The sequence below is a fragment of the Pogona vitticeps genome, chromosome 6 (genome assembly GCF_051106095.1).
Source record: "Pogona vitticeps strain Pit_001003342236 chromosome 6, PviZW2.1, whole genome shotgun sequence".
Lineage (NCBI taxonomy): Eukaryota > Metazoa > Chordata > Lepidosauria > Squamata > Agamidae > Pogona > Pogona vitticeps.
The window spans coordinates 43,079,899-43,093,373 of NC_135788.1; the positions used below are offsets into that span (position 1 = coordinate 43,079,899).

Sequence of the window (13,475 nt, forward strand, 5' to 3'; positions counted from 1 at the left end):
GATGGAAATCTGCCCTCAAGGAAAGACCCATTAATTATTGCAGTGGCCCATTCCGTTGTTGTAGGCCTGGCTGCTTTGATTAGCCAGGCCGGGCAAGGGTCAAGGGAGGAGGTGGTGGCACGACAGCGGTCAAGCGCCCTGGCGACAGTGTCAGGCGTGACAGGCTGAAAGGAGTCAAAAATTGCCGGGCAAGACGGAGTGCTGGACATCTCAGCTCGACTCACTGTATTCAAAAAAGGGGAAAGGTCCCGGCGGATGGCCTCCACTTTAGATTTTAAAAATGCTGCAAATTGGTCCGGTGTAAAACTAGGGGGAGGCCCATCACCCGGGCCAATTCCGGATAGGTCGCGCACTATACGGAATAATTCTGCCTGCTGGTTGGACGCTTCGCTTATCCGGTTAGCGAAGTATGCTCGGCTAGCAGCCTTTACCCTGGCCAGGTAAAGGTTAGTGGCGACCTTAACAGCTATCCAATTATAATCCGTCGGGTCCTTTCTCCATTTGCGCTCTAGCCGTCTCCTAATCCGCTTCAGCGCCCGGAGGTCCTGGTTAAACCATGGCGCCGGGCGAACTCGGCGTTGGAGAGGGCGTTTAGGTGCGATCGTGTCTACAGCCCTGACCGCAGCGGCGAACCAGCTGTCGGTCAGGGCCTCGACAGGAGCGCCAGCCAGGTCTGCCATAGCACCTCTCATGGCATCCTGGAATCCAATCGGATCCAGTAGCCTTCGAGGGCGGACCATGACAATAGGTCCCTGCTCCCTGCAAGGGGGGAGGGCCATGTTGAGGTTACATTTTATTAGGTGGTGATCTGACCATGACAGAGGGACCGACTCGAGGTCAGTCACCATCGGACCACTCTCGCTCCAACTGGAGGAGAAAACCAGGTGAAGTGTGTGGCCGCCCACGTGGGTGGGGCCGATGACATGTTGGGACATGTTCAAGAAGGCCATGGTCTCCAAGAACTCAAGAGCTGGTCCGGAAATCTCTGCCCCCGCATGGACGTTGAAGTCCCCCAGGACCAACAGCCTCGGGGAACCCAACAGTGCCACGGAGACAAAGTCCGCCAGCTCCGGTAGGGAAATGGCTGGGTCGCGGGGAGCACGGTAGCCCAGCAAGATCCCAATACCGTCCCTAGCCCCAATCGACACGTGAAGGGCCTCCAGACCTGGTTTTACCACCGAGGAGCGCCTAGTAACCTCCAAGATGGATTTATAAACAATGGCGACTCCCCCCCCGACCTTCCAGTCTACCCTGGTGTTGGACAGCATAACCGGGCGGGCAGATGAGTGCTAGGGGGGGACCCCCCTCTCCGCCTATCCATGTTTCAGTTATGCATGCCAGGTCTGCATCCTCCTCCAGGATAAGATCGTGAATCACCTGGACCTTATTGGATACAGACCTGGCATTCAACAACACCAGGCGTAGAGTGGAAGGATGACTGATCTGGCTGCCTCGATATTGAGGGTTGGTCCCAGGCCCAGAACAATGGACAGCCTTCAGACATCTGTCCGTCGTTCTTCTTACACGAGTGGGGACTGGGCCAACGCCATATCTACCTCTACCCGTTATCACAGCAATATTTTGAGGCCCCTCGCTGGGGGGCCAGGCCTTCCGTTCCATCAAGGGAGAAGGGAGGAGAGGGGGAAGGGGGGGGAAAGAAGGGCAGGGAAAAGAGGGAAAGAAAAAGATAATAAACAAAAATTAACTTAATACAGGTAAATCAAATAAACAAAGAAAGAAGAATATTAATAATAAGAATATAAAAATTAACCGTATACACTATGCCAATGCAAATAAATAGCAAACATAAACATAAATTAAACAAGCAAAATTAAATATACTTAAACAAAGTAACAAAATATCAAATACAGAAAGAAAAAATAAAGATAAATAAAAAACCATACTAATTAATAATTACCCCCCACTCGGCACCCACAACAATCCTTCTCCCCCGCGTAGCCTTGTTCTTTCTACCTCTACCCGTTATCCCACATTGCGGATTGTGATATTGCAGTGTGCAGGGGGTGGGTGGGGGTGGAAGGATGTGCTGGGGCCATGCCCAGACCAAGGGCCACCAATGGAATTGTAGGCTTGAGGTCTGGGGGTGGTCAGAGCATGGCCATCTGGGGTTGAGCTGTCTATAGCACCGCACAGCCTTGGGACATGGGACTCACCCATTCTCTTGAAAAGGGGTCTGGTGAAACCCAGTTATACCCCCTCTGCACTGTGGCAGGTCCCTCTCTGTTGGGGATCTTAAAAGTATTCCATGATTAATAAAACATGGCCCTGGCTTACCCCATCATTTTGTGTCTCGCCTTGTTATGCTGGGGTGGGGCAATGAGTGATTGTTGGGCAAGATGCAAACATATGTCATGCTTCGGACATTTAAGTAAAGCATTAGTCTTCTTAGTACTGAGCAATTCATGTAATTAGCACAACTGCATGGATTGTGCAGTTTTTGCACACAAATAGGCAGTTCCATGCAAAAAATGGGCCAATTTTGAATGCAAAACACTACAGTCGTGCCCCGCTGGATGATTACCCCACTCTACAATGAATCCGCTTTATGTTGATGTTTTTGCAATCGCAAAACAATGTTTTAAATGGGTTTTTTTAATGTGCGATGATCGGTTCCCTGCTTCGGGAACCAATTTTCACTTTACCACGATCAGCACACAGCTGATCGTTGGGTTTCAAAATGGCCACGAGCTGAAGAAAATGGCCCCCCGCTGTTTTCTAGGATGGAGTCCTCACTTTATAGGCACCGAAAATGGCCGCCTTATGGAGGATCTTCGCTGGACGAGCAGGTATTCAGCCCATTGGAATGCATTGAACGGTTTTCAATGCGTTTCAATGGGGTTTTTTATTTCATTTGACGACGTTTTCACTCTACAGCGATTTTGCTGGAACGAATTAACGTCGTCAAGCGAGGCACCACTGTATTCTCAACAATAGGAAAACTCTACCAAGAGTATCAGTAAAATGTTCATTGTCATTGACAGGAGAAGAATTTTGCAATTCCTCATTCTTATATGCAGATGTGAACCAAACAAGGATTTTAAATTTCTGTTTACAAATGATGCTCACATAAATTATCACTGGGTTTCATTTTTCATGTTAGGTTTGCTGATTTTTAATATTTCATTTGATGTGAAGAATTTGAAACATCAGCTCTTTGGAAAGCATTTAATTAAAGGCAAGCAAATTTTTAAAAAACCCACAACACCTGAGTAAGTGTCACTAAATGTGACAAAGATAAATATCCATTATTTTAAAAGATGCTTTACAAATGTGAAAGTGTCAAAGGTGTTAGGTATTTAGTTTATCATAATACTTCCTCATATTGATAATTTATCAAAACAGAGGCTACATGGACTGCTGCTTGGCTTCTTTCATGATATTACAGTACGTGTTTTAATTCATATAATATGGTGGGCTCTTGTGTTTGATGAAGGAAGAAAGACTTTGCAGATATTAAGTCAGATGTTTTTGTTTGTAATTAGGCTTATAGTAAGACTTAAATACATCAATTTTCTTATCAAAATTTATTATTATATTTTTTACAAGGACCACTTTATCTGATGGTTATTTTTTGATTTATATTTTTGTTGATCCTTGTAGTTTAATTTCTAATGCACACTGTTTTTCTGCAGCCTGATGTTTTGATTTGGTCATAGCTTTTATTTTCCGGGGGTGGGGTGGGGGGAATAGCCACTTCTGTTTCTTTCAAGAAATACACATCTCCCTCCAGATGTCTGCATCTCATTGAGACAAGAGAGTATGTTAAGTTCCATCTATAAACAGAATCCTCTAATTAAGAGTTATTACTTAGGAGATTGGTACAGAGCTTTCAGAATTAGATGCATGTTCCTCTCTGATATCCATTAGCCACTAATAAGATAATGCAGATGGACCATTTGGTTTCCTGTTTCCTTCTATTGTACCTTTTGAGCCATATATGGACCAATGGGATAGGCTGAACAATAACTGGATGTTCTTCTGCTCCCTGAACAGTCCTCAAAGAATGTTTATTATTAGATTGCTGTTTCTGTTTAACCCCGTAGAGCTTAGTAATAAAGGAAACATTCCATACTGAAGACCAATCCACTCCCATATGTTCATTTTTAAAAACCCTTTGTTACTGTAACTAGCTTATTTAGATAACTAAATAATAATAATAATGGCTGTTGTGGGTTTTTCAGGCTCTTTAGCCGTGTTCTGAAGGTTGTTCTTCCTAACGTTTCGCCAGTCTCTGTGGCCGGCATCTTCAGAGGACAGCACTCATAATAATAATAATAATAATTAGAGAATATAGCCTAACCAAATCAGAAATGACATGTAGAACAGTTAACAATACAGTATACTTATGTGGAGCATTTTAATGACTAACTGCTCATTTTGAAAACAACAGGAATTATGTGTTATGCCTTAGTCATCAGTAGGACCTCCGAGAGGCCTCCCATGGCAGCAGAGAAGCCCTGGAAGGCCTCCAGAGGTCCCTCTCACCGCCGATCGTGTCTCTGGAGATTCTCTGAAGGCACAATTGGCGACGGGGGGGGGGACCTCCGAGGGGCCTCCCATGGCAGCGGAGAAGCCCTGGAAGGCCTCCAGAGGCCTTCCAGGGCTTCTCCACTGACATGGGAGGCCTCTTGGAGATTGTAGTCATCCACCGGTGAGGACTAGGTTGATACACTTTTTCTATCTTAGTATATCTATGATTCTTGAGAGTTACAAATTCTGATTCAGGAGAATCATGAGAGTATGTGGACTAAATTCAAATGTGCTAAGAAATACGTATGAATGAATGTACACAGATATCTCTGCAAATAAAAGAATGGTGGCGTAGTTGGCAGCAAATTACAATAAATTAAGTTCATACAGTCTATGAGCTTCAGCAAATGAGCTGTTCCTTTCCACCCCGGTGCACCAAAGAAGGTTCTGAATGTAATGTTATTTTCCAAGAGAGATTGATGTGCAATTTATAGGAAAGTAAAATAATACAGAAACTCAATAAGATAAGATAAAATGAAATGAAATGAAATAAGGCTTTCAAGTCCTTGTGCTTCAGAATGCATATTTTTCACTGGCAAGAAAATAGGAAAAAAAAATACTTTTAGTATTTCCATAAAATCAAGGTAAGAGCATACAGCAGACAGTTCTACACAACAAAGGCTTCAGTTGCATTCCGTTGCTTTTCTGTTTCTACTCATCTTTGTCTTATTGTGTGTGATGTGCCATCAAATCATTTCTGACTAATAGCAACCATAATGGGGCTGTCAAGGTAAGTGAGATATTTATGGGATGGTTTATCAGTTCCAGCTCACCTAAGCTTCCATGGCCGAATGGAATTCAAACCCAGGTCCTTCAAGTTCTAGTGCATCACTCTGCCCACTGAGCCACATTGGGTACCTGAGTACAAGACACTAATTCGATAACCAGTTAATATGGAAGTTTTTTTAAAAAGTACTGTATATGTTTTTGTTATCTAGTACTCATAAGTTTTTGTTATCCAGTACTCAGAGCACTCAACCTTGAGTGCTCACTGGATGGACAGATTCTGAAGCTGAGGCTCCAATACTTTGGCCATCTCATGAGAAGAGAAGACACCCTGGAAAAGACCCTGATGTTGGGAAAGTGTGAAGGCAAAAGGAGAAGGGGACAACAGAGGATGAGATGGTTGGACAGTGTCACTGAAGCTACCAACATGAATTTGACCCACTCAGGGAGGCAGTGGAAGACAGGAGAGCCTGGCGTGCTCTGGTCCATGGGGTCACGAAGAGTCGGGCAGGGCTTAACAACTAAACAACAACAACTCAGAAGTTTGTTGTAAAATATGGGTGAGTGAATCTGCCTGTTTCACTTTGTGCAAGGTTCATTTTTTTCCAAGAACATGCTTGTTCTCTTCATTTCCACAGTAGTTTGCAATTTTTTATTGGTCTGCAGAAAAATTCATGATATATTTTCAGGCACATCATGATTTGTGTACTTTTTGGGATGCAATTCTAATACATTTATATCTAATACACCTCCATTGGATGGATAGATTTTTTGTACACAGTTTTACCCAGTGTATTACTTATATGCAGTGTTCCCTAACGCAGACATTTGTGCCTGCTTTTGTTGCATCAAAAGATTTGGAAAAATATAGAAACCGAGGGTAATTGCATCCTGGTTTGTGTATTCATCTGGGAATTGTGTATTAGTTTGATTTTTATTTTAAAAAGAGGCTACATGAATTGCTGCAGTTCTGTAGTACACTAGCATTTATGATTATTACAGAATGAGTAATGGAGAACCTAAACTATCAGTAGGCACTGTTTATATCTCCTGTTTTGAGATCATTGCAGGAATGCAGAAAAGTGACTGTTGTTTTGATTTCAATATTATTTTATGCCACTTGAGACATTTAGTTGAACTCTTAATTGTTCATGCAGTACTGCCAATTAACATGAAGGAAGCCCATAGGTGATCTACTGGAGAAATGGATGGCCTCTAGGCGTCTACATGTTGGGTTGCAACTGCCATAATCCCTTAACATCATCCACACTGGCTAGCGATAATAGGAGTGGCACAACGTCTATCCACCCCTTCTTTGCATTGTACAGAGCACAAAAGTTAGACACATTCCCATACCAACTTGTTTAATATATGCTGTTGTTTAGACCAGGGTTAAGAACTCTTGTGCATACCTCCGTTGTTTACTTCTGCTCCCCAAAAATGGACTATTAGCCATTCTATCTGCAGCTTATGGGAACTGTGGTCCAAAACATCTGCCCAACAAAAGGCTGCTTAAACATGGTCTACTGTAAACCATGTCATGCTAGATTTTCCTTTCAAATACAGTCCACCAACGAAATGATTAAGTGAATTAAGTAAATATAAAAACATCTCTTGTTTGTTCTGTTCTATAGTAAAATTGGTAGGATATGGAGGTAGCATCTTGTGCTGTCCTTTTTGTGCTTTGGCAGCACAAATGTAAAACATGTTACTGCATACTTTAGAAACCATGTAGTGAGAAATAAGAGAGACACTATTTTATAAAATTCAAATATAAAAGATGCCACCTGCACAGATCATAATAACTCAAGCACATTTCTCCTCTGTTTGAAATAACTGCAAAAAGCAACTGGCTATGCACATTTTGATAATTTGTGCTGAGCTCTGCATGTCTGTGGCTAACAGAAATGCAGTTGAAAATATAATAGTTTTGTAAGCTGTATTTTATTTCAAGGGTTCTGGATCATTCAGTATAGGTGACCTTGATGTAAATTTCATTGATTAAATGCCACAAGCCATAATTTATCTCTTGTGCAACTGCATTGGATACAGAGACTACTATGTTTAGCACACTGTCTCCTCCATCCTCTTTCAAGTCCCCAGGTTAGTTGAACCTGTAAATTATATTCAGAAGTGAACCCTCACATCAGTAGGATTGCTTGAAGAGGGAAAGAACAGGGGATAACGTACCTTTGGCCTCCCCATATTCTCTTTGCTTGCCTGTGCAACTCTCCAAATGTTGGAGAGAAAACATCTCCAGGGGGAGCTTTCATTCTGTGTGTGCTGCCTTTATGATTAAGAAGTCTTAGTTATAATGCAGATGTTCTTTTACATGGGTAGAAAACTTTCCTGACTTCAGAAGTCACCCTGCCAACACATGGAGGGCTTGGGCAAAATATGGTGAGAATGAGATGAAAAGACGATGCCAATGACATCAACTTTCAGCTTTCTAATGCAATTCTAATCCTGAGGGATGGTCTGACTATCCAAATAAGGTGATGCGTATTTATTTATGTATATATTTAAATTATTTATATGCTGTCTTTCTCCCCATGGGGCACCCAAGGTGGCTAGAGGATAGTCTTGTCTTATAACAGACTTGTTCCAGATTTTCACCAATGGAATAGTTTTGTGTGTACGTTTTGGTCAATATCTAGAGTTGGGCATGAACCCCCAAAATGGCGGTTTGTGCTGGTTCGTTTCTCAGTCGAACAGGTGTTCGGTGGTTCCCAGCCCCGCCTCTTCCAGCAGGTGACCACTCAGAGGCAACGCCTGGAGGACATGGGGCAGGGTAAGCCACGGCACTGCCTCTCAAGTGCAAGCCTGCTGGAAGAGGCAGGGCTAGGAAGCACTGAACACTTGTTTGGCCAATAAACAAACTTGCACAAACCATCACTATTTAGTTTCTGTTGTTGTTGTGGGAGATCTCAATGATAACCTGCTTTCACTGACCAGCTGCTAATAAACATAGGTTGTTTTGCCTCAGCAGTCTAGATTCTAGAGATGGAGAGCTGCTGATTTCGAATTCCAAGCTAGAATTCCTATTTAAGTAATTCCTCCTGCCTGCCTGATCTTTTTGGCACTTGTGTACTTGCTTACCAAGAACTATGCCTGTTTACTTACGTCGGTCTCTGGGGCGACCTGGTTGAGAGAAGCCAAAATTGTTGGCTGTCAAATAGTTGTCTAAACCATAGGCCTGGCCTGATTAACTGATGGGATATTTGGATTATTATTACTCTGTGAAGACTGTATTGCCGATACTTGAGAGCTCCAAAATATATGTCAGAGCTGGGGATGTTATGAAGGGGGGAATTCTTGCTTAGCTAGGTTGTTGCTACAATTATAATTGCATTGTTCATGAAAGCAGTTCTTTGTATGATATTAACATGTTTTTGTTGTGGTTGCTGTCATGCCAAAAATACAGGGTGGTTGCGAAGGATGTCACTTTTAAAATGCAACTTAGTTGTATTCTTGTTACAAATAGCAACTAGCTAGAGCTACAGGTTTTACATGAAACGATTTACTGTATTTTTCTGTTTATAAGACAACCCAAAGTATAAGACGACCCCCCTTTTCTAACCCCAAATTAGAAAAAGCAGGGATCAAAGGGCTCCCTTTTTGCTAAGCCCCTTGCCTTTTGAGAAGGCACGGAGCTTAGCAGAAAGGGAGGGATCAACTCCTCCCCTTCCTTTTTGTTAAAGCCCCACACCCCTCGCCTTTTGAGAAGGCACAGAGCTTAGCAAAAGGGAGGGAGCAACGCCTCCCCTTCCTTTTTGCTAAAGCCCCGCACCCCTCGTCTTTTGAGAAGGCACAGAGGTTAGCAAAAAAGAAAAGCGAAATGCCTCCCCTTCCTTTTTGCTAAGCCCTGTGCATTCGCAAAATGCAATGGTAAATAGCTGCCTTCTGTGTATAAAATGACCCTCATTTTTCTCTCAAATTATTTAAGAAAAAAGTGTCATTTTATACATGGAAAAATATGGTATGTACAAAGCTGTGCTTGTATGTACTTGCTTTGGGCCTTACATGTGAAAGCATCTGTGCCTCTTCCTTTTGGGTCCTGCTGCAGGGACCCTTACACAATAAGCATTATATTCTTCCTTGAGTGTCAGTTGGCCTTCCATTAATTCTGAAGACAACATGCCTCATTACATAATTACCGGGTACTAAAATCTGTAGAAGATAATGTTGTATCTATAAATGTGAAGAGCTGCACAGTTAATACAGCTAATAGCCTTTGCTTCTTTTCCTGACTCAGAACACTTCACATCTCTGTGACTTGGCAGGCAGAGAGGCATATTAACGTTAATTTGTTATTACTGCTCATTTGGGTTCCTGCTGCTATCTAATCTATTTCCTATTTTGAGGGTGGTCCTTGCTGATGCTTTGAAGGAAAGGGGGTGTGTGGTTTTCAGTTTTAGGAGAGAGAGAAAGTAGAATTTGAATCAGAACGGCCGCTGTAAAAAGTAGAAGAATCCCTAGGTTAAGACCATATAGCTCTTGCTTTGATCTGGTGATTTTTCCAGGGTGAATAAACAATAGTACATAATGGTTAAATTCCCAAACTGGAAATAGCACCTCATTTTAATCATTGTTGCAGAGAAGATTTATTGTTGTTGGGATAAAATGTCTATTCCTGGGAACATTTTAACAGCATTAAATTGGATTCTGTAGTAGGAGCATGGGGACAACCCTTGTGGATTAAAAAGATCTTTAGAACATCCCATTGGTAATCCCGGAATGCTATCCAGCTGTTGCTGTAAGTGAAAGTTAGGGGCTTGGTAGACGGGGAATGGAGAATAGAATGGATTTTTCTGGAGGAAGTTATGACTGACTGGCTGAAAATCTGAAAACGAGCACTTCAGGCACAGAACAGTTGAATGATCACTGAAAACCTTCTTTTTAAGAAGGCCTTTTGTGTATAATTTTAACTTGGTTATTGAACTGGTCTTTACTTTTACTCTTTTGATATTTTGAAGAGTTGCACTGCATCTTTCTGATGCTGGTTTTGTTTTTTGTTTCTGTACAAAAGGGATTTATAATTTTTATATTTACTTGCTGTGAGCAACCTAGAACTTTTCAGAGGTAAGGTGTAATGCACATTCATTCACTCTTTCAATCAGTGTCTTTTGCTGTGAATCCTGCTTGAAATCATTGAAATTCTGGCAGGATGGCAAGAAACAGATAATTTTTTTCCTTCTCTTCTTTACAATTGTTCCTACCATCCAATATGGGAACGTCGATTTTCTATTCCAGGAGTGGTCTGAACTACTGGTGGGAGAATAATTCATGCATATGTCCATGTAATAGATGAGCTCTGCCATTAGCATCACCTCATTTTTGCTGTAATGAAAGAGCAACAAGTATGTTCATCTAACATCTATTTTTGCAGCTAGGATGTGAGAAAGGAACTTGTCAATGTTTTTTTTTTATTATTTGGCCTTGGGTGCCAAAATGATTTGATTGGCCTAAGATACTGTAACAACTTGGCCTGAATCTAATTGGTAGTACCCACTACAGAAGACTCATTAAATAATCAGGATTTACATATCTGTTGACTCAGTGGTCAGCAACTGATTCAGTCCTTCTGCTCTAGGTGGGGTTATCAGTTGGTCCTGTTTTGTTTATTTTGGAAGAGGATGTGTATGGTTGCCTTTTCTCCCTTCAGTTCTACAGTTAGAAAACTCCTCCAGATATTTTCATTATAGCTTCAACACATATATATACTTGGCAGATGCTGAATGCAATTGCATTAAAATACTTAATTTAGAGCTAATAGGCCTTCAATTAAAATATTCCCTTATTTGTGTTGAAACACATTTTAGGTAAGAAATTTATGTGACAGAAAGTTGAGAAAGTGAGAATATAGCAGACTGTAACTTAAATATCTCTTTTATGTGCAAAGGCATGCTTATGTAATCACTTGCATCCACACTTTTGGATGGAGAGTCAAGCAAATAATTCAGGCTGTTTTTCTTTTTTTCCTTTCACTCAAGGTCTGCTAAATTCCAGCCTTGTTCAGCAGTTCACTGTGGTACTTTATTAATCAGGAGGTTCATTTTCAAAATTGCTAGCCTTTGTTATTTGTGATTTTTTCCTCCATGCAGAATACTTCAGCAAGCATCTATAGAGTGAATCTACTGCTCCGGGGAGAAGGAAGGGAAAAAATTACTTAGAACAACAGCAGAACGAGTCCCCTGCATGTGATCACATTAACAAGAAAAAGAAAGAAAAGGACAAACATACAAACAAACAAACAAACAGAGAATGCCATCACAGCGGGGATGTACCAGGAAAATGACCGGAAGGATTCAGTAGTGGGGAGGAAGAAAGAGAATACTCTAATGAGTTACTTTCTCAAGCTGTATTTTTAGACTTGATGCCCCATTTTTGGTCGCTATGGAGTAATGGTGCTGAGCATTTCTCTACTTTGAGGTGTTATCATGACAACCAGCAGTCGTGCAGGTCCTGTACCAACTGTCAATGGACATATGGCTCATTATCCAACGCCACCGTACCCACTGATTTTTCCTCCTGTCCTTGGTGGACTTTCACTTTCAGCTCTTCATGGCATTCAAGGGAATCCGCCAACAAGTGGATACAGCACCCCATCACCAGCAAGTAAGTACAGATCCTTGTCTGTATCTCTTTTGGTATTTTCTGTGCTGAAAAATAAGCAGGTTGATGGATTATTATTCATTGAAAGCATTAAAAGTACTTAGACTTTGTTGAGTTAGAATGGCTTCTACTTTGATACACTGACAGTGTCAGGCAGTGTCCCATCCGAATTTTAATGAAACCACTCTTGCTGAGGCCTCCACAATCATTTGATGTCATTTTCATCTCTTTGAGTTCCCGGGCAGGTGGGTTGGTGTGTTCCATGCCTCTGTTGGCACTCCACACCACAGGGAGGGGACTAATTTGTCCTGACCTCAAACTATATCAGTTGTGAGACAGAGTACTGAATGGAGAAGTCAGTTTGTCTTGGGAAGCTTTGCTATTTGAATTGAACATTCAGTGGGATATTTCTTTAAGGTTTAGCATGATGATGAAGCCACTACAATGCACCTGGCTTGTTGTGTATCACTTCAGTTCTAATTGTCAGAGAAATTCTTTGGTCTTGTGCCTCAGTGTCTTTGGTTGGCAGTGGAAGTGAATTGAGAGCACAAGAGTTATTGTATCTTCCGGTAACACTATAGTGACTTATTTTGTAGAATTGGACTTCCCATCTATACCCAGCCTTATCTCTGATACTAGGAGTGAAGCCAGGCATTGGATCATGAAATGGGAACTAGAAATTAGTATGAGTTAGGTAGAGTACTCCCCTTCATGGATTGCTGCCTTGTCGTGGAGAAGGGGCTTGAGTAATTCAGAGAAACTATGGGCTATGCTGCGCAGGGACACCCAAGACGGACAGGTCCTAGTGGAGAGTTCCGACTAAATGCAATCCATCTGGAGTAGGAATTGGCAAGCCACTCCAGTATTTTTGCCAAGAAAACTCCATGGATAAAAACAAAAGATTAAAAGATATGACTCTGGAAGATGAGCCCCTCAGGTCGGAAGGCATCCAACATGCTACTGAGAAAGAGCAGAGGACAAGTACAAGTAACTCCAGAGCCAATGAAGTGGTTGGGCCAAAGCCAAAAGGACGCTCGGCTGCGGACGTGCCTGGAATAAGGAATCAAGAGATAAAAGGGACAACAGATAAGTTTGGCCTTGGAGTTCAAAACAAAGCAGGGCAAATGCTAATAGAATTTTGTTAAGAAAACAAGCTGGTCACTACAAACACTCTTTTCCAACAACACAAGAGGCGACTCTACACGTGGACATCACCAGATGGGCAATACTGAAATCAGATTGATTATGTTCTCTGCAGCCAAAGATGGAGAAGCTCTATACAGTCAGCAAAAACAAGACATTGAACTGATTGTGGCTCTGATCATCAGCTTCTTATAACAAAACTCAACCTTAAACTGAAGAAGTAGGACAAACCACGGGGCTAGTCAGCTATAATCCAAACCAAATCCCTTATGAATTCACAGTGGAAGTGAAGAACAGATTTAAGGAACTCGATTTGGTGGACAGAGTGCCTGAAGAACTATGGATGGAGGCTCGTAACATTGTACAGGAGGTAGCAACAAAAACCATCCCAAAGAAAAGGAAGTGCAATCTTTTAATGAGGGTGAAAGAGGAGAGCACAA

At 41.9% G+C, this 13,475-nt stretch overlaps 1 protein-coding gene across 9 annotated transcripts in view; it reads left to right on the forward strand.

Moving 5' to 3' along the window:
* Positions 1–13,475, forward strand: part of RARB (retinoic acid receptor beta) — a 444,828-nt gene that overhangs the window by 146,931 nt on the left and 284,422 nt on the right. For all 9 annotated transcript variants that reach the window (XM_078377299.1, XM_078377293.1, XM_078377291.1 and 6 more), the window contains one exon: positions 11,382–11,895. In XM_078377299.1, the coding sequence (XP_078233425.1) occupies positions 11,718–11,895 (178 nt within the window). In that variant the 5' untranslated portion in view covers positions 11,382–11,717. The remainder of the gene's footprint in view (positions 1–11,381; positions 11,896–13,475) is intronic.